The sequence below is a fragment of the Sceloporus occidentalis genome, unplaced genomic scaffold (assembly GCF_023333645.1).
Source record: "Sceloporus occidentalis isolate IW3139 unplaced genomic scaffold, rSceOcc1.0.p SCAF_2, whole genome shotgun sequence".
NCBI lineage: Eukaryota > Metazoa > Chordata > Lepidosauria > Squamata > Phrynosomatidae > Sceloporus > Sceloporus occidentalis.
The window spans coordinates 78,096,432-78,122,542 of NW_028316982.1; the positions used below are offsets into that span (position 1 = coordinate 78,096,432).

Consider the following 26,111-nt stretch of genomic DNA (forward strand, 5'->3'; position numbering starts at 1 on the left):
TAAGGCGTACTACCTTGTAGATCATTTCAGTGACAAACAGGGTTTCCTTAAGTATTTTTACACAGGGAGACTTTATTTTGGCTACTGTAGCATTTCGTTTGGTCTTCAGTGTGCTCAGGCCAGCTTTTCAATTTAAGTTTCCTTTGAATTCTCTTCTTGCTCGTCCCAACACTTCAGCTGCATGTTTAGGGAACATTGCTTGTCTGAAAGTACACTTTATTAGCTTTATTTCACCCTGGTTTTGAATAGTCAGAGCTGCATAAGAGAACACTGTTGATAAGTGAATATGAATCCCTTTTCTGCAATGTAACAAAAGAGCTTAGGTAAGTTAATTTTGGTGACCAAAAATCTCAAAATCCCCCAGTATCCATGGCCACTGAAATTATAGGAGTTCTGGTCCCAACTATTACTTTTCCAAGCTTGGGCAGCAACCATACTAGCTAGTGTAAAGAAACTATGTAAATGAATGCAAGAGTAAAAATAATATATATATTTTTAATTTACAGTATGGAAACTCTGGAGGACCTCTAGTAAATCTGGTAAGAGATCTTTTTTTAGACGGTTTATGTTTTGGATTTTATAAACCGTTTAATCTCCTTCCACTTTTCCATCCTCAGATTGGTAAAGTTTACAGCGGGAAGCTGGCAAATCATCATAAGATTCTTATTCATCTTTTTTTCATGCTAGTGCCAATAATTCATGTGCTGTACCAAAATGTTTACAGTGTGGCTGTTTCAGAATCAATGTATTGCACAATGTACAGTAGGAATTGCAGTCTTTATTTAGTTAACTCATACTTAATCATTCACATTATTACAGGATGGCGAAGTAATTGGCATTAATACTCTGAAAGTCACTGCTGGGATCTCCTTTGCAATACCATCAGACAAGATTAAAAAATTCCTCACTGAGTCACACGATCGACAATCTAAAGGTACTGTACTATATTACAAGGCAGGAAAATTAAGGTGCAATCCAGGACACCAGGATTGCAGCCCTAGCCAGCATAGTCAGTGGTGATGGATTATGGGAAAACATCTAGAGTTGCCTAGCTTTGTTGCACATAGTTACCTGGGTTTAAGCCCTGTGAACACAGGGGGACCTAGTTCTGATGCACAAGATGATGCTTTAAGAGCATTCTGCATGGGAAAAGGTAGTAGAATAGGATGGTAACTTTCTGATGTGTACTACTTATACCTGCATGTGAATGTTATTTTTAATTTTTTCCTCCATTTAGTCCTTTTCTTCCATTGGGTCCTTGGTATCCACTGGGCTTTGGTTCCAGGACCCTCAGTGGGTATCAAAACCAGTGGATGTTCAAGTTCCATTAAATACTACAGCATAGTAAAATGGTTACATAAAATGGCAAAGTCAAGGTTTCATTTTTGGAATTTTAAGTATTTTTAAAAATATTTTTAAAGCTATGCAGGCTTGAATCTGTGGATAAAGAATCCATAGATATGGAGGGCCAACTGTATATCTGTAAAGGGACTTCTCAACATATTTTCCCTTTATGCACAAGTTTACTATTTTATTGTTAGTATGGACAAGATTCAAGATATTACCTCTTGCTTGTTTTTTGAAGTGGCTCAGCGTGGAGGTCTATCTGCTTACTGTATTTACACGTGTATAAGTCTAGAAATTTTAGACAAAAAATTGACCCCAAAAATCTGGGGCGACTTATCCTCAGGTCAGTGTAAGTGCTGTAAGTTAACTCTTCTCAAAAAAGGAACCACTCCCTTCTCTGAGTAAGGTGGCAAAAGGGGAGAACTTACTCCAACCTGGGAACATCTAACAGAAGCACTGAAACCCTCTACTCTCTTTGCCACGGCACTACTTCTAACCTTTTTGAATGCCTGGGTAGGAAAATGATGTGGTAGCAGTCTTTTGGCACTTCAAAGAAACGCAAAGAAGAATCAGGTTTTGAAGGATTTGAATAAGACATTTGTGTCTGTTTGTCAGCTTTTCTGGGTTAAAAGCAGGCAAAGTTGTCACATTCAAGTGAAATCACTGCTTATGTGGTTGCCATTTTCTTTGCTTTGCCTTTTCATCCTTTTTGACATGAGTGTGTTTTCTTAGCCCTGTCTGTGCCTGGTCGCTTCCCCCAAACATCACACAGCCACCATTTACTGCAATTCCTTCCTCATCCATCCATCCTTTAGGGTGAACACAAACAGTTATACCTGCCAGAAGTTTGTGAATTTGTTGGCATCATTTTCCTGTGGTCATCCTTTACATCTTTTGTTGCATACTTTGTTGTTGTGTGCCTTCAAGCTGTTTCTGACTTATGGTGACCCTAAGGAGAACCTATCATGGAATTTTATTGGCAAATTTCTTCAGAGGGGTTTGCCATTGCCATCCTCTGAGGCTGAGAGAGTGTGACTTGCCCAAGGCCACCCAATGGGTTTCCGTGGCTGAGCCAGGATTTGAACCTTGGTCTCCTAATGTCCTATTGTAATTCCCAAGCCATCATGGTGACCCTCCTTGTTATATGCTACATGCTCCTAAACTTTGGCCCCCAAATCAGCCCTTGATTTATATATGTGAAGTATATATGGGTAGGTACGACATCATTACGTATAATATATGCAGTACTTCTGGGCCAATGAAAAAGATTCAAGGTAAACTTTGCTTTTTTAAAAAAAAAACAGGAAAAGCTGTAACAAAGAAGAAATATATTGGCATACGAATGATGTCTCTCACCCCCAGGTATGTTTTAAAATTACTATATTTCTTCTACCCATACCTATTTAAATCAGCACAATAACAGCAATATTAGATATACCTCTCATAAAAAATTAGCAGCACCATGTGATTGCTTTGAAGGCAGGGGGAGTGCAATAAAAGAAAGGTATTTAAATATTTCCTTGAATTAAATCTCTTCATTCCTGATGTTTTCAGCTGAGGTGGGGAATATTTCTACCTTAAGTATTTAGTATATCTATGATTAAATTTGGATCATTATCTCTCAGTGAATTTGACTGTAGATACTGTGATTTGTCATTCATTTTATGGTCTTAAATTTATTTACATTTATTGGAGTGTGGGGGCAGTTTGACCTATGATTTTTCTTTTTATGACTACTGAGCCATTCCAGTTTTTTAAATATGCTTTAGAGAAAAATGAGAACTGGTTTTCTTCTTCTTTCACCTGAAAGTTCTAAAATTCTTGCTAATAGCTGTTGTAAATGATAATGTCTACACTATCACCAGATTCAATCTGGAATGTCCAAATAGAATCTGATAGGCAGCGATGTATTAAGTACAGCAAAATCTGACAGTAAATTAATGACACAGTCTTAGTCTGTATACATGTCAAATGCTTTCCTAAACTAAAGATCCAGGACTTTCAGTTTTATGAAGTAATTTTTTTTAAAGAAACCAAAATTAAATTTCAAAATCAACAAATAACTAGAACAAACATTATTATGCATTTCATGCAAAATAACTTTCCACAGTAGCAGCAGAATTAATTTTTCTTTCTTTGGATTTTGGAAATCTGAACAGTTGTGTTTACCTGTTTAAGTTTTATTTGTTTGTTTATTTTTGGAATTTTAAAGCTTCTGTGTTTTAGTTTTGCTTTTCTGGAAACTTGTTCTATTTTATTGCTAAGTATTCTAACATAAACGTTAATCATACCTAATTTCATTGGTTTTGTTTTTATAGTAAAGCAAAAGAACTGAAGGACCGCCATAAAGACTTCCCTGACGTTATTTCTGGAGCCTATATCATTGAAGTAATTCCAGACACACCAGCTGAGGCGTAAGTTCAAAAACTGTTCAAAAACTGCAACTGTAAGCTTCAAGGGGGCCTTTGACCATGCCATTTAATGAGAGGAAAGTTAACTAAACTGTTACTCTCATTGACTGGTGTGTTATTTCAGGAAATCTGTTGGTTTCCATATACCAGAGTTTAGAAGAGGAGCTTTGGTGATGTATCTATCTCAAACTGAGCAATTAATGGACTGATCTTTTGAGCTGCTCTGCTGATGGCATTGCAAAAAACAATCAGATGATAGAATCCTAGAAGTAAATGAAACCTATCATTGTGCCAGATCTGGGACCATTGACCAATTGTCATTGTTACATTCATTATGTCCACACAACCATGTTATGATTGGGCCACACTAGGGCCCTATTACTGCAAGAGGATGAAGACTGGAGCTGAAGTTTCCATATAATAAAAATAATAAACATTTTGTTTGGAGTTTTGCAGTGGTCAAGGAATATCATGTGTATTACCTGGCTATACAGGGGGCTCTTGGTATCTGCTGGGGGTTGGTCCCAAGACCCCTCCTGGATACCAAAATCTCTGGATGCTTAAGCCTCATTATATACAGTGCCATAGTAAAATGGTGACCCTTATATCAAATGGCAAAATCAAGGTTTGCTTTTTGGATTCAAAAAAGGTTTTCAAGCCATTGATGGCTGTATCTGTTGATGCAGAATCTATGGATATGGAGGGCTGACTGTAATATTTACAATAATCCATGTAAGCCAAGTCAGAATTGTTATCCAACATTTAAGGTTTTAGAGTGAGACTGAGAGAAAGAGAGTGTGGCTTGCCTAAGGCCACCTCCTGTATTTATAGCATTGATTTGAGAGACACTTTCTTTAGTCTTGCCTGCATGGACCCCCCCCCCCCCGCCCTGCCTCCCATTCTGGTGTCATCTTGTTCCAGTGACATACATCCCAAACCCATCTCTGGTGCTAGCAGTCCAGACAGTGCCCAGTATGTTCCACACCAGAACCTAAACATCCAAAATGTGAAAATAATGTGTTTTCTTTGCCACAGTATAAAAATGTCCCTCCCCGTTTGTGGACTTGGAATCCACAGTTTTTGTCCTTCACGAATGGTGGTATATAGTCTGTTGATATATAAGCATGTTAGAATCATTGCAAACATGATCATGAATTGCAGTAGTAATTTGTTACATTTAAAGTCATTTTAGCGTATTTGTACAGTTTGTTGTATTTATTTTCTAGTGATAATATATACGCACGGGGGGGGGGGGGTTCTATTCACATTGGTGTTCACCCTGAAGAAAGGCAGGCCTTTCAAGGTCTGCAAAATATCCATTTTGAAAGAAATGCTTGTGTAAGAGATTTCTCTTTGCATGAGAGACTTGTGACTGCTTTGTGGCTATATAAAGTGATTATGTTTAGGCGTTGAATCATGTCTCATCCCGTTAGCTGGATGTTTCCATAACTCAGAGTCAGAGTTTGTCTACAAGATGAGACAAGATGATACAATGGGATAGCTGCTCTATCCTCCCTGTTTACCTCAGTGTTAGCAGTGCTTTTGGAAGAGCATAATTTGCCCTAGATTCTCTGTAGCTAAGGATGTGGGTGAAGAGGGAGAAGAAATAAAGGCAGCATTGACTGGAAATCATGTGAGATGGCATGGTGGAGCTGCAAAAACTAGAAAGGTAGAACTGAACCCAGCCTTTCAGTTCTCTTCCTTTTGGTGACTCTTGACACTATTACTTAATGGCACATATGTGGGGATTTGTTGAAAAAGGTTAAAAGAGAATTGTATGTTCTTCCAACAGACTCAAGCAGTGCCAGACCTACTTCACAGACTATGTATCCCTGACAATCAGCACCATATGTCTATAATGGGAATTATCCAGTCTTGAAGATACTGCTGCATTGGAACTCCCAGCAGGGAACCAATGTTAAAGAATACTAGAAATTGTAGGCCAATGCCATCTGCAGAGTATAGAGTTCCCACCCTTGTTACACAAAGGGAACAGCATTGACCACACAATCCTTTCAAATTGCTTTTATTGAGGAACTTTCACTACTGGATATTTGTCTGCTTGTTGTTTGTTTATCTTTATATGGTAGACAGAGCTTGGGAAAGTTATTTTTTATTATTATATAGCCCACAGAATCTGCTAGCCAGCATTGCCACTGGCCATGCTAGCTGGGGATTGGGGGCGGGGGGCGGGATTGTACTCCAAAAGAAATTCTCTACGTTCTGGTGGTAGAAACTGCATTAGACATCCAAAGAGAGGAGTACAGTGCAGATGTGAAGGCTTTCATGGCCAGCATCCATGGTTTTTTGTGGGTTTTTCGGGCTATGTGGCCATGTTCTAGAATTTTTTCTTCCTGATGTTTTGCCATCATCTGTGGCTGGCATCTTCAGAGATGCTTTGCCCAAGAGCTGTTGTTTTCTTGCTGAAGAATTTTGGATCACATATCTTGAAAGTTCTGATTACAGAAAGCAGGTTTGATTCTTTTCTTAAGGTAATACTTTCTCTCTTTCTTTATATTTCAGTGGAGGCCTGAAAGAAAATGATGTGATTATAAGCATCAACGGACAAACAATACTTTCAGCCAGTGATGTCAGTGACATTATAAAAAAGGACAATACACTCAGCATGGTAGTACGTAGAGGCAATGAAGACATTATTCTAACAGTGATACCTGATGAAATTGATGCTTAAGTAGAAACATGAGCTGGATTTCATGTTCTCTGTTAAGAGCAAGCAGTGGACTATGTGTATTATCTCTCTGCTGGTACAGGAAACAGTAGACTTTTGACCAATAATCCACATGTTCAGTGGAACTGTTTTGGTCAATAAAGTAATTTTCATATAGGTTGGAGGCAAAAAAATCTATGCAATGTTCAAGATGATACTTCTGCTTTTACTAATGTATGCTGTGTATTATCTCTTGGCTCCATCTGTCAACATCTGATCCCTCTGTGCTGCATTTTATTTTATTCCTACTATGAACTTCCTTAAAGTAGAATGACTGCTAAACCATGCAATGCAATGTTCAGTCTTTCTATAGCTTAATTCTTCCTTAAAATACAATTGTTACAAGAAAGATAGCTAATGTGTGCAAAGAAATGCTGACTTGTGTACATGCACAATCCCAAAGACCTTTCCTTACTGACTTCATGCTCATTTTTTTTTAAAAAAATGCTGTATTTTCCTAGTCGAATTAAAATAATTCTAACGGTGCCTGTGTTTTTTCTGGTGAAAATTCATTTCTTGAAGAACTCAACTCATGTCTTTAATGCATCCTTTGCTCCCAGGTCTAAACCCTTTTTAAAAATCCAATGTACAATTACTCATCTCTTCACTGTACTGGTAGATCTCTAGTACCAGTACTCTACTATCAACCCACATTTTTCAAGCTGAGGGACAATTTGTGAAAATGCAGTATTACTGTATGCACTTAGGAAATATAATGGGTACGTAGTAAAAAATTCAGTTTTCTCTGCCACAAAAGGATTTTGCTTTAGATTTTATCAAAGCAAAGTGAATAATCAAGGCAACACTAATTGTGATTTTTACATAATACCATAAGAGCAGCTGAGTTATTTGCTGCATATGCACAGATTGACCTTTGTAGTGAAATGAGAACTACACTTGACTGGTGATTCATTCCAGACCTAGAAGGCCATTCATGTGATGATTTAGTCAATGCATATTAACATAAGCTTCCTAGTCAATGTGCTGAATTGCAGGCACTGCATTTTTGCTCTGACAATGCACAGCTAACAATGACAGTCCTTCACACCCAGTGCCCTACAATTGCAATGAAAGACAATGATGTTGAAGAGTGATTCCTATACTGTGGCTATGCAAACAGAGGGAAACTTTCTACCCCTCCAGCATAGTGTACAGAAACTGCTGAATGTTGTGTCCCTAGCACATTTATATGCTCTAATAAAATGGTACTTCTCCAAGTCAGTCAACACATGCCAAATAACTGAAAGTGGGATCCTGTTGCTACAGGCATCTCTCTGTCTCAAAGCACCTATTAGATTGGATTTCGTCTCATTGACAAGTGGTAGGACAAAATCAAAGCCCAGGATTTTGCTGTGTGAGAAGTATGCCTTTTGACACCTAATTATTTCTCTTTTCAAATTGTCAGTCACTGACATGATTCAGAAGGATGAGGAATGTGATAGGAATCTTTCTTAATAATTTGCCATTCCAGGGGCAATATATGGTGAGGTATATGACAATGAAAGATGAAGAGAGATTTAAGATGTCTGATGCCGTGTTCCTCTGCATGATGGTACTTGCCTAGTAACATAATGCATTTCATTTATGTAGAAATGTCAGAGAGGTAGATCAGAGTTCCACTGGGAAGTTCATTCTGTAAAGTGCATAAGATCTCACACATCTTCAGTTTTCTTCTTGTGTGGGTTGGGGGATTCCAATAGCTCCCAAAGGTAAATTCCCATTCTGAATAATTTGGGGTTTCATCCCCTTGGCCAGGATCCATTTAGTTTATGACATAAATTTTATGTATATGCAATATGCATTTGGTTTTAATCTTTTCATCCCCTTAGCCAGGATCTATTTAGTTTGTGACACAAACTTTATGTATATGCAATATGAATTTGGTTTTAATCTTTACCTTGTTTCTGAGGAATTTCAGTTTGTCTCCTTTTTAATATATTTCTATGAGGAATGGCACCTACGTATTTTGTAATAAGCGTAGGAATTGAAATTGAGGAACTGAACAAGCCAGAAGTCATGGGAATTGCTTATATACTGCCACCTTGTGGACAGTACATCATTTTTTCACCAGTTATGAATGGTACCTCTTTTGGCAATATAAATTCATGGTTGGCAATATAGGTTCAGAGGAGGCTTGTCATTCCACTCAGTAGCAGAGTGGTAGATAAATAATCCTAACTGGATGAGTTGTGTATGATGTGTATTTAACTGTGGGCCTAAATCAGGGGTAGGCAACCTTTTTGAGCCGGGGCCGGGTTGCTGTCCCTCAGACAACTGGGAGGGCCAAAGCCAAAAAATAAATAATTAAATAATTCTTTAAAAATTTAAATAAATAAATAAACAGGGACAAATGTAGGACAACATTTTCAAATGGTGGACACTTTTTTTTAAAAAAGTGGAGGACACGCAAAAAAATTTGCTGATTTTTTAAAAAATGTTAATATAAATGCATGTTTCTGAGGCGTCTACAGACAATTGCCCCCCTTGCCCCTGCGCGTGAGAGGCCAAAGGTCCCGGTGGCAATCGGCAGCAGGACCGGGCTGGGGCCGGTCCCAAGGCCTCGCCGGGCCGCATTCGGCCCGCAGGCCGCAGGTTGCCTACCCCTGGCCTAAATACTCTAAAGGCTCCAGATCCCTTTTCATTTTGAAGGTTACGCAGGGTAGATCTTGCTAGTACTTGGATGAAAAACCACCAGGTGCTGTATGCTACATTTCAGACAAATGAACTAGAAGCCACGTCTGAGTATTGCTTGGCCAAGAAAATCCTATGAAATTCATGGGGTTGCCATAAGTCAACAGGCACACACACACACACACACACACACACTTCTTTAATTAATGTGGAAATGAAAGATTTCAGAAGATTATTTTGTAGGTCATTACTTAAGAATAACAAAGAAATCTGTGGAACCTCAAGCTTAAATCCAACGTTAGTCCTATTGAATCAGTGGGAACTTGGTAAGACAGACTTATGTAAATTCCATTGGTCCACTGGATTTAGTTCTAGTTGGGAACTAACAACTGGGTGTCTTAAAATCTAATTTTCAGAATGGAAAATCCCATGCCCAGGCAATATTATGTAGGACCAACCAGGCTAGGTGGTGTCCCATTCAAGTACTAACAAAAGTTGACCCTGCTTAGCTTCCAGGATCAGACAGTCTGATGCCTTTAGGGCAGTGGTTCCCAATCTTTAGTTTTCCGGATGTTTTGGATCTCAGCTCTCATAATCCCTGATTGTTGGCAAAATTGGCTGGGGGTTCTGGGATGTGAAGTCCAAAACAAGAGGATCAAAAGTTGGGAACCACTGCTTTGGGGTATATTTCATTAAGGGCCTATACACACAGGCAGGATACTACAGGCCAGCCTGTGATATCATGCCAGCTGTTTTGGCCCATTTCTACCCCTGGTCCAGCTTGGCAACAGGCAGATGGTCACATGCACCCGTGCTACCATGCCATGGACTTGCCACTGCCATGCACCTCTTACCTAGCACTGATGCCATGTTCGCTCAGAAGGCCCCTACCGTGGTCAATAAGGGCAGAAACCAGGCATGTGGGTTCACCTATGTGGCCAGGTACCTCCTTCCAAAAACACAGGCTGCAACTGGGGTCTTTAGAGGGAACGTGGCAGCAGCACATGGTTGTGTGGTTTGTGGGCTGTCACTAACTTTCCAGGAAACTCAAGTCACAAACAGCTGCCCTTTTAAAGCCATGCTAAGTTCATTTTGGGCCAGGGTCAGCCCAGAACTGCTGGACTGGTGTCTGGTCTGGCTGATCCTGGTCCAGGACTATTGACCTGCATTGTCTGTACAGGACAACATTGTGCCAGGGGGAACACAGGCCTTTGAGGCCATGCATTCAGCCCCTAAATCTTTACTACAGTGTATCCTATTGTGATAACCATTGCACAATCACTGATTTTTCTGTGTGCTTTCAGTCCCAGAGCACTATTGAGAGAGAAATAGTTGGGGAGAAGTGCTTCTAGGAGAAGGATTCACCAGTTTCTTTCACCCATTTTAAATTCTGTTTTCACACCTTTACTTTGTAAAACAATACAAATAATTCTAATATTAATAATGAAAAAAATTAGCTGTGGTTTGGCCCAAGCTCTTGGGTTTGCTATGGCTACAGGCAGCTAGTTTGTTCCAAAGGCAACTAGATTTACTGGTTGCATTCTCATACTGGACCAAGCAAGAGTTGTTTTTTTTTTTTTTTACATATAAATTACAATTTTGCCACTGAAAAGAGAGAAATGCTGAAAAGATGTGTTAGAAAAAGCCCTGAGGTAACAGAAATTCAAACCTACCTGTGCAGATGACGCTGGCATGTTCTTCAGGATGGCAGCCATGGATACCCCAGCCCAAGTGTCTGCACTGCCACAGTTGGGACTCATTGCCCTCACACTGAAGGTTAGAAAGCCAGATATTTCCATTGCCTTTACCGAAGTGAGCGTTTCCCAAAGCTGAGAGAGCATCTCCACACCCGAGCGCTTTGCAAACCACTTGCGCATCATTGATATCCCAATCATCATCGCAAACTGTTCCCCATGTGCCATTGTAATAAACTTCAACACGCCCCTCACAAAGGTTACAAGAATCAACCAGACGTAGCTCAAAGTCTGGAACGAAGCAATGTTAGTTTTAGTTTGAGGTTGCATGGTCATCACATGCATAAAACTGCAAAAGATCTGAACATGCATATGCTGAAACAGGTAACCACAAACTGTGGTTTCTGAAGCTACAGTTACCTTGCATTATAGCTCTTCTACATGATTAGCACTTCAATCTTGTGTATGTCTATTGTAAAGTAATCTTCATTGAGTTCCAATGGATGTTCCCAGGCAACTGTACAGGACTACAGCCAATTTGAGTTAACTTTTAAATGCCTCAACTAGAACCAAATATGTTTGGCAGTTACCGGCACCAAGACGTAAGTGTTTAACCAGGTCTGTTGCAAGTATTCGAGCATCTGCCTCAGGGTGAAGAGAGACTGGTAAACTTTTTTGGGCTCGGATAAATTCCCAGAATAGTGCTGCTGTCAGATGTAAAATTCCAGACCAGTCCAGATTTAGTAGCAAGTTTTTTGGGGGTTTTGCCACATAAAAATACACCACCATTACCAACATCACTGTGTAATGCACAGTGCTGAGTTGCCAATCTTTCTATTTAGTGCCTAAAAAGAACTGCTTGTCCTGATTGTGTTCTTGGGTTTCAAAGCCGTACAGTAACCTCCTCTAGCTTGCAGTGCTCCCCCTTAGCACTCAGTCTAAAATGAAGTTGAAACTGTCTTAGGTGAAAGTGTCTCAGCTGAAAAAGCAGAACTGGTGTGTGTGTGGGGGATGTGTCCAGAAACATGGATTACACAAATGATGTGCAATGGTTACAGAGTACAAGGAAAGAGCAATGCCAACAAACAATAACAGAAAAACCACCCCATTCTGATATCCTCAAAAATTGTGATAAAGCATAAATTTTAAGTTACCTTCCAGGTCTGGTGGTCGCAGATCAGAATCTGTGAACAGAGACAGAAAGATGCTCAAATATTTCATAAAACTACTTGTCTATTTGTAATAGTAAGTGGTGGGAAGACTCATTTACAGAAATGAAGCTATGCTGTGCAAATTGTTCAGTGACGTAACCAATGGTTTATGTGTAGAAAGTTACACATTGAGTCACCAGTGCCTCCAGTTAAGAGGATCAAGCAGCAGGTGATGAGACAAACCTTTGCCTGACACCCATAGAATTCATGTCATTGAATAATAATGGGTTAATGGTCTAACCTGGTAGAAGGCAGGTCAATGGTCTAATCTGGGTTAATGGTCTAACTTGGCAGATCCCAATGTCAAAAATTACCCTTTCATAGGGCTCAGCCTATTCAAATTCAACTTAGACAATGAGGAAATTTAAATAGTCAAAGAATTGCAGTACCTGGGATCAAACAGAGATTGGAATGGTGGCTGCAGTCAAGAAATATGAATAAGACTAGGAATGGGAATGGCAGCTATGAAAGAACTAGACAATATCCTAAAGTGAAAGGTATATAACTGAGAACTAAGGTTAGACTTGTCCAAGTCATTGCACAGTCTGTTCCGGACCCCCCTCCCCAGTGATACCAAATTGCACAGATGCTCAAATTCTGTTGCCCCCAATGGTGGTGTGTACATGCAGATACATCACCCTTATGGACAATGAAACTTCAATGGTGGTCGGTGCACGTGGCTGCTCCGCCATTGGGGACAGCCTCCATTGTACCCAGTGGCGGCACATGCTGCCATACTATTCTAAACTGTTCTCATTGCTACTTATTTAGAAAGGAATCAAGTCTTGTTTAGTGACTAAAATTTTGAGTCGTATTTAGAAATACAGTTGGCTGTCTACATTTGCGGATCTGACTTTTGTGGATTTGATTATGCAAGGATTTGATTAATACTGTATGTTCCCTCTAGGAACTTTTAGGTCCTCTAGGACGACTCTGCTTCATGCTGATAGTTGAGACATGCTGGAGGACCTAGAGATTCCTAGAGAAAACACTTCTTTAGGTACTTGTAGAACCTCAAGAATGATTCTATCATCATCCACCAGCAGCTGTTGACCAAAGATTAGCACATGAGGAACTAGAGATTCCTAGTGATGTCTTCTCTCAGTTAAGAAAAATGGCATTTTATTTGCATTTTCTCCATTTTTGTGGGCATCTTCTGCCCTGAACCCCAAAGAATATAGAGAGCCGACTATATACAATTTTTAGGTTTCATATAAGATGGATGAAATCTGCCACAGGAAACATTGCATAAATCATTGCTGGAAAGCTGTGAGCAATTCCAAAGTGACTTCACTGAAGTTCCCGCCAATCCTAGCCAGCCTGGCCAATGGTGAGGTAGGATAGGATCAATAGTTCTTTAACTTTGGGAGGGCCAAAGGTTCCCACTAAAAATATATAAATGCAGTTATAAATGCATTCTTCTAAGTAAGGCAATCCACATTAAGAGGGGAGGGAACATGGGAGACAGAGAATTTCCATAAAAAGGCCATTGAGGAATCTCATAGTGCCAAAGAGAAGACAGGTACCTGAGCATATAACACCAGCGTGCTTGTAGTCCCCACATGTGGCAGGCCGATCCTCATGAGGACAATCCAACAAATAAGAGCCCTCACCGGAGCAATCTACTTTCGTCATTAAAGGGCCACCCTTTCCTTCTCCAAAAAGGCCATTGGTAACAGCTGCAAGAGCATGGCCACAACCAAGTTGCTGGCAAATGACCTCAGCATCATTTATGTCCCATCCTTCACTGCAAACTACAGTTCGCCAGCTTGCAAAGTAAGTGATTTCCACGCGGCCAGCACACTGATTTGGGCCATCCTCCAGCTGAAAAGACAGAACTGGGGGGGGGGGGGAGGGATGTTAAAACTATTTCCAAAAAATAGCATTGCAAACATCTATGTTGGCATTTTAACACTTTTATTTAAAAAAATTTAAAACCACAATTTACAAGTAGGATGGACTTCCTATTAGTCAGTTACAATGTCTTAGGTTAGACCAAGGACCTTATAACTGCTTTGTGTGCTCATTTTCAGTCATGGCAGTATTGTTTCAGATGACTCGGCTGTCCAGAGCAACAGAGATCAGTGCTGCTTCTGAGCAGGGAACTGCAGAATGGTGTGATCAGCCCCCTTCCACCAGCATGCATTGGTATGGGGAGTGGAACCAGGGACCCCTGTGGAGACCCATCACAAATCTCCATCATAGCATTGTCCATTGGTGGGGGGGGGGGGGGCTGTTGGTCATGCCATCCTGCAGTGTCCCATGTGACAGCAGTAGACCTCCATTGGATGACTTTTAAGAGGATTATGAGGGATTAAAGCACATTGGGCTATATATTTGAGGCTGGACCTCTTCCACTGTGGCCAGGATCCTCTTGAATGCTGGGTGAGGGGGGGGGCATAAAGGTCTACAAGAATATTTATGTGGAGTTTCAGGAGGCGATAGCTGCAGGCAGGCAACGGCTGGGAAGGAGATTTCCTAGCCCCTCTTCTGACTAATCGACAATCAGAGTCCAGGGACAGAACCATGGCAGAGTGTGCTCCATCTGCCAGTGTTCAACTCAGTAAAAACAATTGCACAGGGAGGTACTTGATACTTCTTTGCAGAAGAGAATAAGAAAGACTTATGCTTGTGTATCCCTGGTAGTGCAAGCCTAAGTCACCAAAAGATTCTAGCCAGTCCCTATGTGTATGAAAAACTCTTTATTCTGTCACATATGAAACATGATGGTTTGATGACTGCTTGAATTTGTAATTGCAACTTTTCAAAATTATAGAATAATTTGCTCACATTGCAACAATTAGATAAATATGCATGATTTAAAATGTAGGATTTAAAATACAATTTTGTGATATGAATGAGAGGGAACTGCATTGATTTGAACAGCTGAATCAATTTAAACAAGATATCAAGACCAAGTTTTACATTCAAAGAATTTCATGCTAAAACTTTCAGATTCTCTAGGTGGTTTAAATGGCTACTTCGTATTAAATTAAATTATGATCAATTTATTATTTAAAAAGAAATTCCCTAAAACATGGGAAAGACTCACCATCCCACTCGGTTCCAGCTGGAAGAAATTTTAAAAAGGTGATGGTTAACATCTGTAATCCATGTTTATACAAAATAAATCTTTTCCTCACCAAAATTAAGGTCAGCAACAGTTTTAGAGAGTAGCAACAGCCAAGTTATATAAAACTAAAGTTTTGTCCAAAACTATTGTCTAATTATGATAGAAACCAGCTGGAGAGCTACAAGAGAAAGAACCAAAGTGAACCTATAAATTGGTAGGATGCTGACATTTTAGAAGCTTGGCTTTGTACACTTGCTTTTTCATAATAAAATTAATTGAAGTGGATTTCAGTGGTAGTGTAAAGTCATTGCTGAGCTGTCCTGATACGACCCTGATAATAATCTCCAGAACACACAAATCATGGCAGTTTTTAAAATAATAATAATAACAATCTGACTAGTCATTTGTAATTGCAATTTCTTCACCCATAGAAAAATTGGGTGGACTTTCTCTTCTCTATGTATACTGTGAGCAGCAGAAAGTAGACTCCTTTCCCTTTTGTATAAGGATGGCATGCCCAGATTTATTTCTTACAGTACCATTATTGAAAGGTTTCAGGATATAGATTCTTCCTGAGCAGGAGTGGGCAATGCCTCTTGCTAATGGGGCATGACATGTCCTCTGCCAGGCCTGGAAGGATTCCCCTCTCTCCATGTCCCTCACATCCCAAATTCTGGTTTGAATGTGCCATGCGGTGGGGAGCTAAAATAGCTCAGTGGAAAATCTGGTGAAATTGCCCACCGTGACACCAAGAAAGCTTGGAAGATATTTTAAAAATAGTGGCAAAGCTGGCAGTTGCTGTTGGAGGATAACCTCCATTTGTATGAATAAAAGTTTCCTTCCTGATACACACTGCTACAATTTGTGTAGTGAGACAATTTTCATCAGAATCACAGCACAGAGAGGAGAGGAAAAGTTACCTAACAGTTTGAGAGCTATAGTCCAAAGAAAGTACACTTTGTGCCTATGAGCACAGCCAGCATGGTGTAGTGACTTGAGTGATGGACTACGACTCTGGAAGTCAGGGTTTGATTCCTCACTCGGCCATGAAACCCACTGGGTGACCTTGGGAAAGTCAAACTCTCTCAGCCTCAGGGATAAAACGTAGCTCTTTTTTAGAGTTAAAATACGGAGTAAGAGCATTTAAAGGTACTTAAAGAGAGAATCAACATAGCAATAGGTGCTTTGAAGTAATCGGTCAGAAATGCATCCTCTCTTTTGCTTTTCAAAATATGCTGAACCTATGATAAACATTAATTTCATGCATGTAATGAATGCCACATTAAGTCACAAGTTCAGACATTTGCCAAGCTCCAGAATTCTCATGTACACCTTTGTATGAACATAAATACGAAACTGCCATACTGTGAGAAGAGCAAGAAATGAAGAAAGAAAGAAAGAAAGAAAGAAAGAAAGAAAGAAAGAAAGACATTTATACACATTCTGGCATCTTCCTTCATATCCCTCAAGAGATGCCTTGAAAACTGTCCCTTTCTATGCCTGGGGCTGTTGCCTGCTTTTCAGTGTATGGGAAAGCCCTCACTGTTTTTATACACTAGAAAAGAGATTAAAATCATGCAAGATTAAAGAAAGGATTAATAGATATAAAAGGAAGACTTACCTGGTTTAGAGATTTCAGCTGTTAAGAAAGAAATTACAACAACAAAATGTAAGAATATGCCAGCTGCAACGGACTACTGTACTAGTATATACCTTTTTGAGGGGGATGTGCTGCTTTGTTCTTCTGATACCAGTCTCATGCTCTCTAACATTTCACAGCTGAAAACTTGGGACACATGTGGACAACTGATACCAGGCTCCTTAAGATGGCAAAATACGGGAATGAAGAAGAACATATAGGCGGGATACAAACGGCCCTCAAGGGGCCGTTTTCCCGCCGCCGCCATTCGCTGCGTAGGGAAGCCCCAGCTGCCAGACCGCGAGGCTTCCCTGCGCAGCAAAAAAGGAGCGGCGAAATGCCGCTCCTTTTTGGAACGCGGAAGTGGCGCTGCGAGGGGTGGAGTGCGTCCTCGCGACGTCACTTCCGCCGCGACACGTCTGGACGCACAGCGTCCAGTACGTCAACATGGCGGCGCCCATGTGGATGGGCACCGCAAAAAAGTACGCGCTCCGCGCGTACTGGGAGGAAGGGCTGTCAGGAAGGTAAGAACCTTCCTAACCCTAATACGGCCCTTCCTAACCCTAGTACGCGCGGAGCGCGTACTTTATGGCGGTTTGTAACCCGCCATAATCTCTGAAATCCTTTAAAGGAAGCCCCATAATAGATTCATCTTAGGGTCACCAAAAGTTTGAAATGACTTGCAGACACACAAGAACAACAACAATACAAGCTAGGAGAGGCTGCTGCCACTTGCCTTTGCTTAAGCCTACTGGGGTGTGTGGCAAGACCATCCGCTCCTGTCCTCACCTCACTGTTGAACTAATGCAGAACAAACTACTGAAATAGTTTTTTTTTCATTGTCTGTTTTAAACAAATATGAAACTGAAGTCAAGATGTGAATGCTATTGATAGTCTTAACTAGAGGAGACCAATTGAGTCAGTCATTGTATGTTGAATGAATATTTTATAAATCCCATTGGCTCAAGGGATCTACTGTAGCCTGGGCTATAAGAGGCTCAGCAAGTCGGAAGTGTTCTTTTCATCTTAGATATTTGAACTCAACATGACTGGCACTTTAGGAAGAATGTAAAGTCATATTTGTGCCAGTTATTTCCCACTAACCAGAATGTTCCTCTGGAGGGAAACATCCAAATTAAACTTTGATAATGCTTAAAGAACTCTTCACTCAGGTGTTTAGCTACAGAGCAACTTCAGTGACAACACAAATGAAATGTTCTTCCATGAGAGGTAAAGTAAGTTTATTGTTTCCTCCCCCAACAGTTTGATCCACTGCAGTCACTAAGGACCATGTGAGGACGGACCTCTCAGAGGAACTCTGTTCTTCTCTGGGGACTGGCAGACTAACTGTAGAAACTTTCCTTCTGAATCTCCTTTCCTACATCTTCCTAGTCATGCGAAAAAGTACCAAAATGGCATGGAAAAGAGCTCCTGGAGCAAGGCATAGGTCAATCACCATAATGCTAAAAATTGGCCAACGGGTAACAGAAACCATATGAAATAACTATGTGACCTTAAGCTGTAATCCCTCTCCCTCCTTTTTTTGGCTGTCTTGTAATTGCGTGTTTCAACCTGCACAAGAAACATATTGAATCAGTATATGAAAAAAAAGGGCAGAATATTGCAGAGTAGGATACAAACTGTAAACAACGATGTGTGTGAACCATGAATCACTGGATGAGTTAATATATATTTCTTCTTCGTGGTCTCTGCGAATCATACAAATGGGTTTTACTGCGCCTGCGCAGTGCTGTTCGGAATCGTCTAGAATCACTGGGCAAAGTACACTTTGCAACAATAAGAAACTTTTTGGCGGTAACCCCGCCCCTCCTCTATAAAGCCCCGGTTCCCGCTCTTTTCCCCAGTTCCATTTTTCCGCCGCGCTTGGCTGCTGTTTGGAACTTTGCTCTCGCTAGTTTGTTCTTGAATCACTGTTTTTGGCTTTTGACTCGGACCGTCTTCTGGATTTGCCTTTTTCTGCTTCCCCCCCGGCTTGACCATTGGACTGTTGACCTCGTTTCTCGACCACTGGACTGTTCACCTTCGATTTTGGTAGGATGTCGCCTCCGTTTAAGAAATGTGACGTTTGCGGGGGAAAGGTCCCCGTTCAGGATCCTCACTCGTCGTGTCTTCTCTGCCTGGGAAGGGATCACGATGCAAAGGCTTGCGGGATGTGTAAGTCCATGTCTTCTCAAGCGAGGAAAAACCGGGAATCCCGGCTAACTTCCGCCATTGCCCAGGGGAAGATCCGGGAGGGGGACCCTCGCCCCTCATCTGCTCCCTCGGTGTCTTCGGCGGCTCCTCCAACCTCCGCCCATGCTAGCCCGGCCAGCGCTCCACCGGCTTTGGTCTCTGCGGCCCATGATCTTGGGCGGATGGGTCCGGCCCCCGCTGCGGCCCGTGGTTCCTCGAAACCCAGTGCCGCTTCTAAGTCTGCCCATGAACAAGCGGAATCCATCCCCGCACCGACCCCGACAAGTTCGAAGTCGAAGGAGAAGCGGGCAGCCACTGACCATAAGTCCCGCAGGGCAGTTTCTCCCGATCCCGGCCCCAAGGAGGTAAAGTCTGGAAAGAAGTCTTCTAAGGGGACCAAGACCTCCAAGGATCACACTACGGGCTCCAAGTCGGGCTCCAAGTCGGGCTCCTCTTCCAAGGACAAGTCGACCACGAGAGTCTCGGAAGTGCCGATTCCGTTCTTTCCACCGGAGACACCCCGTGAGTCATCTTCTAAGAAGAGACTTCCCTCCACCGATGTCTCTACCCCGGAAGCTCCACCCGCAAAAAAGGCCAAGACTAAGTCACGTTCGACTTCTACTGTCACCAAGGAAGGTGGTCGGGACCGTCCTCGGTCTCGTTCGAGCTCCCCACCATCTCAAGAGCGCCACCGCACCTCCTCTGAGGCTCTCCATTCCAGACACCGTACTCCCCGTGATGGCTCCGTTGGGGATCGGCTTGACACCGCAGACACCTCATACTCCGCTACTGGACAGACAGCGACGACTGGTCCTTCTGACCCTGTGACGGTTCCACGCGTTGACCTGGAAGAGAGGGAGCTCCTATGGCTGACCTGAGGAGGTCCCCCTCCCCGTCACCTGTGCGCGAGCCTGATGATGATGCCTACTTTTATGATTCTGAGACCGACAGATTTTACATGGCGGTTCCTAGGGACGTGGCCATGCTTAAATTTCCACCAGACCGTTTCCGGTACCAGGAAGAGGCTGCGGCTGGACCTTCAGCTCGGTCCCGTTCTCCGACACGCCATAGACCAGAGCACAAGACGAAGTCCGCCTTGCAGATCATCCCGTCGGATTCGGAACCGGAACCTCCAGCAGAATCTGACGTTCCTTCGGACGGAGATGACCGCTCTGATGCTCTGTCTTTGGCCCTTCACCAGCCTGACCCTGCCTCTCCTACAGATGACGTGAGGTCGTTCACAGAGCACGTCATCAAGATGTCCCGCGCCCTCGACATCGAGCTGGCATACCCAGAGGAGCTCGCCAAGGACCCGATCGAGCGACGGGTCCAGGGCAAGATGCAGACCCCTCCGTTGATACCACTGCTGCCTTCGATGGAGTCCCTGGTCAAGCGTTCCTGGGATACTCCAGCCTCCCTGCTGGGCCCGCCGCGCAAGATAGAGTCCCTTTATAGGGTCTCCGCCCCAAATGCTCCCTGGTTGATGGCTCATCCTCGTCAGAACTCCTCGATCGTCGAGGGTGCTCAGCACACCCCCTCTCAACGTCAGTCTTCCTTTCCCTTAGATAAAGAGGCTAAGAAGATTGACGCTTTGGCGAGGAAGTCCTACACTGCATCGGCATTGGCTGTCAAAGCTATAAATTATACTGCTTGCATGGGGGCTTATGTTCAAACCCTCATGGAGGGGATTTCGCCGATAATTCCTGATGTCCCGGATGAGTCACAGCGCACGTTGGCAGAGATCAGAGACGAAGCTCACTCAATCGGGAGCTGGCTGATCACCGCGTCGAGGAATCTCGCGGAATGCACGGGCAGGTCCATGGCAGCTTCCATCGCGCTGCGTCGGCATGCCTGGCTTCGTGGATCGGACCTAAACCAAGGTGTCCGCGCCACGATTGAAGAGATGCCGATTGACGATTCGGGCCTGTTTCATGCCGAGACCGATGATAAACTCAACAGAAAGTTTAGATTGAAGGCGGCAGCGAGAAAACATGGCATGTCGGCTCCCAACGCTCCCCAGTTCTGCAGGCGCCCGCGTCTGTGGCAGCACCAGCAAGGTCAGTCCCAAAGGCCTTTTTATCAAGACCGTCAATTTGGCCAACAGGGTTCTCAACGCCAGAGATACCCCTCCCAATCTTCCTCTCCATCTGGCCGCCGGTCCTACCCTCCTAAATACCGTAAGGGCCGAAGACAGGAGGCTGATCAACCTAAAAAGAGGGCATGAAGCCCCCCCGCGCACTTCGTTCCACCCGGCCCCGTCTTTTTGAACATCCTTAGACCTTTTTTCAACGTGTGGGCCTCCATTACTACCGACTCTTGGGTCTTGAACATCGTCCGAAGGGGCTATACCCTCGAGTTCGAAGAGCTCCCCCCCACCGGAGCTTTTATTTCCACCGCCCCCTCGGGCACCCTTCTCGACGAAGTGCGCTCTCTCCTTCAAAAAGCGGCTATTTCCCCTTTGCCACCTGAACTATGTTCCAGATCCTTTTTTTCTAGGTACTTTACAGTGCCGAAACCAGATGGCGGGTTTAGACCGATATTGGACTTGAGGGGACTCAATTCCTTTTTGCATTACAGACGTTTTCGAATGGTAACATTAGCCTCAATTTTGCCTTTACTCCACCAGGGACTCTGGTTCGCGACGTTGGATCTCAAGGATGCTTATTTTCACGTAGGGATCCGAGACTCCCACCGGAGGTTCCTCGCCTTCGCCATCAGCTCCGACGCCTACCATTACAATGTTCTCCCGTTTGGCTTAGCCACGGCACCGAGGGTCTTCACAAAGTGCATGGCGCCAGTAGTCGCATACCTCCACCGGAAGGGCTTCAAGGTCTTCCCTTACCTGGACGATTGGCTGTTTGCGGCTCCCTCTCGGGAAGACCTTCAGGAATCCATCCGCTTTGCACTGGACCTCCTGTCAAGTTTGGGACTCATAGTCAACCTGGAAAAGTCTCACCTGTCGCCAACCAAGCAGGTCCGTTTCATCGGCTCCGTCCTCGACTCCGAAGAATGCATTGCATATCTTCCTCAAGACCGTTTTTCGGCCCTTTTGCTTGCGGTGAGGGCCGTCCAATCTCACAGGAGGATAAGGGCCAGGGACGTCCAGGTCGCCCTAGGACATATGGCTTCCACCACGTTTGTGACCCCGTGGGCTCGGTTGCGAATGTGGCCTCTTCAGTCATGGTTCCTCTCAGTCTTCGACCCCATGTCGGATCCGCCAGGCAAGTGGCTGACCATACCGAGACCGGTCGCCGCCTCCCTATCATGGTGGCTAGACTCCCACAACGTTTGCATCGGATTGCCCTTTGTTCAGCCTCAACCACAGGTGACTCTGACGACGGATGCATCGCTGGACGGTTGGGGCGCTCATCTCCTGGACCTATGTATAAGGGACAGATGGTCCCTGCAGGAATCCAGTCTCCACATCAACGCATTGGAGATGTTGGCCGTCGAGAAGGCCCTGAAGGCCTTCGAATCCAACATCACAGGCAAGGTCGTCCTCCTCAGAACAGACAATACAACTGTAATGTACTACATCAACAAACAGGGGGGCACCAAGTCGACGACGCTCCTGGACTTAACTCTGAGAATTTGGGATTGGTGCATACTGAGAGGGATCCGTCTCCAGGCTATTCACCTGCCAGGAGACGAGAATACCTTGGCGGATCAGTTGAGCAGGACAGTCTCGACTTGCCACGAATGGAGACTACATCCGCAGACGGTCCGCGGCCTGTTTCGCTGGTGGGGAACTCCGCGGATCGACCTTTTTGCAATGGCCTCCAACAGACATTGCCCACAGTTTTGTTCTCGGATGCGGCACGAGGATTCTCTCGGAGACGCATTCGCTTTTGATTGGTCCGGGGAGACTCTCTACGCCTTTCCTCCGTTTCCTCTCCTCACCAGAGTGATCTCCAAGATGTCGAGGGACCATGTCAACGCGATCCTCATCACCCCGTGGTGGCCGAGACAACTGTGGTTTCCGTCTCTTCTTCACCTCTCCGAGAACGACTTTCTTCGGTTGGAACCGCGCCCGGACCTTCTGACTCTCCAGGATGGGAGGGTTCGGCACCCGGACATCGACTCACTACCGATGGTGGCTTGGAGGCTTCGCCGCTGATTTCGCTTCCGCTCTCGGTACAGAGAGTGATCCGGGCAGCACAGAGACCGGCTACGCAGAGGTCCTATGCTTCCAAGTGGCGGAAGGTTTCTCCGATTCTTGGAGGAGAAGGAGCTGACACCGGAGCGTGTCACAGTGCCGGTGGTGCTGGAGTTCCTCATGTCGTTGGTGGATGCTGGGCTGTGCCTTGTGTCTGTTAAATGTTATCTCTCGGCCATTTGTTCCTATTTCCAATATAATGGTTTACCTTCCTTTTTCAGGGACCCTCTAGTCAAAAACTTTTTAAAGGGGTGCAATAACCTGCATCCCCAAGTTTCGGCGCCTACCCCGGCTTGGAATTTGGACGTTGTACTATCTGCTCTTCAGTCCAGGCCGTTTGAACCTTTAGCCACTACTGACTTGAGATTATTGACTTGGAAGACTGTCTTCCTAGTGGCTATCACTTCTGCCCGAAGGGCAGGGGAACTTTGTGCTTTACGGAGGGATGAGCCCTTCCTTCGGTTCCATAGGGACAAGGTGGTGCTCCGAACTGATATCACGTTCCTTCCGAAGGTGGTATCATTTTTTCATATGTGTCAGGACATTGTCTTGCCTACCCTGGCGTCGAATCCGACCACCACTGAGGAGCGGGGTCTGCATATGTTGGATGTTCGCAGAGCCCTGGCGTTCTACTTGCAGAGGACTGCGGATTCGAGTCGCTCCGACAGACTTTTCCAGTGTTACTCGGAGCCTAGAAAGGGACTACTGGTATCTTCCCAGAGACTCTCCAAGTGGGTGGCCAATACCATCCATCTCTGCTATGAGTTAGCAGGAAAGCCTTTGCCAGCCAGGGTACGGTCGCATGCGACCAGGGCGGTAGCTGCATCTTCTGCCTTCCTTGCAGGAATTTCTCTAGATAATGTGTGTAAGGCTGCGGTTTGGTCCCAGCCCCTAACCTTTGTTAAGCATTATTGGCTGGACACCAGATCCAGACAAGACGCAGACTTCGGGAGGGCAGTTTTGGTGTCGGGTTTACATTAATGGGCACTATTAATGATTCTGATGGTTGATGTTGCATTATAATCCACCTGTTTTCATTCGGTCTGTTGTTCATGTTATACATTGCAATTGCTGTTTAAGGTCCATATGATGCCTCCTCAAATGCTGCAATATTGATGGTTGTGGTTATGCAGGTTTGAGAGGTTAAAACTCTCAGGGTCTTGAGTTGCCCTTTGAAAAATTTTGCAGGCTGATGTCATGTATAATGCAGATTGAGACACTGACTCTTTTTATGCAAACTCCTTTATTGTTTCAATAAATGGACCTGTGATTTGTCATAGCTTGGTTGTCAGGACACTCCCTCCTCCGTTTACCTAAGCTTGCCAGTCTAACCCATTTGTATGATTCGCAGAGACCACGAAGAAGAAGGACAGGTTGCTTACCTGTAACGGTATTTCTTCGAGTGGTCATCTGCGAATTCATACAAATCCCGCCCATCCTCCCCTCGGTGTCCTGCTCATTGGCTTCTTCACTATCGCCTTCTTGGCGGAAATATTCGGAACTGGGGAAAAGAGCGGGAACCGGGGCTTTATAGAGGAGGGGCGGGGTTACCGCCAAAAAATTTCTTATTGTTGCAAAGTGTACTTTGCTCAGTGATTCTAGACGATTCCGAACAGCACTGCGCAGGCGCAGTAAAACCCATTTGTATGAATTTGCAGATGACCACTCGAAGAAATACCGTTACAGGTAAGCAACCTGTCCATATGGCTCATCAAACTAGTTACGGGTAGTAATTTAATCACCTGTACCATTTGGCCAAGTTAGGAAGAAGAATTTCAGCACACCTGGTATGAAGATGTGATGAAGTGGATGTGTGTCAACATCAAAATAAATACCTTATGTGGGGTTGATTCAAGTATGCTGTTATAAACACAGCTTGGCAATGTTACTTTTTGTACTATAATGCCCAGAATAGCATAGAGGGTAAACTGAGCTTGACAAAAATTCCTAGAATACTCATACCATTCCTTTACAGCGGCCATGCCATCTGAGGAATTCTGAAAATTGTAGTCCAGAAAGCTACTTTGCCAGGATTTTGTAGTAAGCTGCTCAAAGGTAGCTGGTGATCCCCATGTCAACGGGCAGTGAATCCATTCTGAGTTTTAGTTCAGACTTTGAAGAAGCTATTCAAAGTGCTAAACGTATTTGCAGGAAGGGATCAGAATCTCCTTTAAAATGTGTACTAAAAGAGAGACCAGATGCCTCACTGACAGGGAAGTCATGAGCCAGTACTGAAGCCTCCACTTGGTCAGTGATCCCCTTTCTCCCTCCAAAGGGAAGAGGAGTTCCAGGACAGCTGCAGTGCTTGAGAAAATCAGGACCTACCTTCGCAGAGAATGGTGGCATCCTGTTGATGACTGCAGTTATATACACCCCATCCAAGGTTCTTGCACTCCCACAGGTAGGCTTCATCCCCCTCACACTGGACATCATCTAGGAGGATTCTTCCTGAGCCCTGACCAAACCGAGGCCAAGGCACTACTGCCACAGCATTCCCACATCCAAGCTGCCTGCAGACAACCTGTGCGTTCTTGAGATCCCAGTTGTTGCCACAAACGGTTCCCCAGGCACCTTCATAATAAATTTCCACACGCCCCTCACAGTAGTTGTAGGTGTCAGCTAGTCTCAGGGACAGTCCTGTGGAAGACAAAAAGTAAACAAATTAATGTGCTGATTTGGCTCTAGAATGCGCATCTATGTTCAATCCTGTTATCTCATAGAACATGTGAACTCTTGGAAGACCAAACTTTGCTTGGCAATTATTTAAGACAAGACCCGTTTTAAGTCAGGGAAGATGAATGTGTAGCTCTCCAGATGCTTCTGGACTGCAATTCCCTTCATCTGTTGACTGCACAGATAATGGTGAGCATGATGAGACTAGCAATTTAACTGTACCTGTCATCTTCTGGCCTGGGAGGGAGTGAAAGGACAGGCCCAACACCATTAGGCCTGAAAAGGAAGAGCCCTCCCCTCCCTCTTTCCAACTGTCATCTTCTGGCCTTAGAGGGAGCGAATGGACAGGCCCAAC

At 43.9% G+C, this 26,111-nt stretch overlaps 2 protein-coding genes across 4 annotated transcripts in view; one reads left to right on the forward strand and one right to left on the reverse strand.

The window, feature by feature from the left end:
- The window catches only part of HTRA1 (HtrA serine peptidase 1), a 58,776-nt gene extending 51,804 nt beyond the window's left edge, over positions 1-6,972 (forward strand). For 2 of the 3 annotated variants that reach the window (XM_089510079.1, XM_089510080.1), the window contains exons 5-9: positions 507-539; positions 820-934; positions 2,652-2,709; positions 3,666-3,761; positions 6,282-6,972. In XM_089510079.1, the coding sequence (XP_089366205.1) occupies positions 507-539; positions 820-934; positions 2,652-2,709; positions 3,666-3,761; positions 6,282-6,450 (471 nt within the window). In that variant the 3' untranslated portion in view covers positions 6,451-6,972. Of the gene's footprint in view, positions 1-506; positions 540-819; positions 935-2,651; positions 2,710-3,665; positions 3,762-6,281 lie in introns of those variants that run through there. The other variant, XM_089510081.1, reaches the window with a different exon arrangement.
- A 3,780-nt stretch (positions 6,973-10,752) lies between these two features.
- Positions 10,753-26,111, reverse strand: part of LOC149318584 (scavenger receptor cysteine-rich domain-containing protein DMBT1-like) — a 31,147-nt gene continuing 15,788 nt past the window's right edge. The window contains exons 11-19 of the mRNA XM_089508334.1: positions 25,409-25,719; positions 23,013-23,237; positions 22,167-22,306; positions 18,248-18,306; positions 16,809-16,860; positions 15,075-15,092; positions 13,549-13,846; positions 11,966-11,995; positions 10,753-11,102 (exon numbers count right to left, since the gene is read on the reverse strand). Of these exons, the coding sequence (XP_089364460.1) occupies positions 10,753-11,102; positions 11,966-11,995; positions 13,549-13,846; positions 15,075-15,092; positions 16,809-16,860; positions 18,248-18,306; positions 22,167-22,306; positions 23,013-23,237; positions 25,409-25,719 (1,483 nt within the window). The remainder of the gene's footprint in view (positions 11,103-11,965; positions 11,996-13,548; positions 13,847-15,074; positions 15,093-16,808; positions 16,861-18,247; positions 18,307-22,166; positions 22,307-23,012; positions 23,238-25,408; positions 25,720-26,111) is intronic.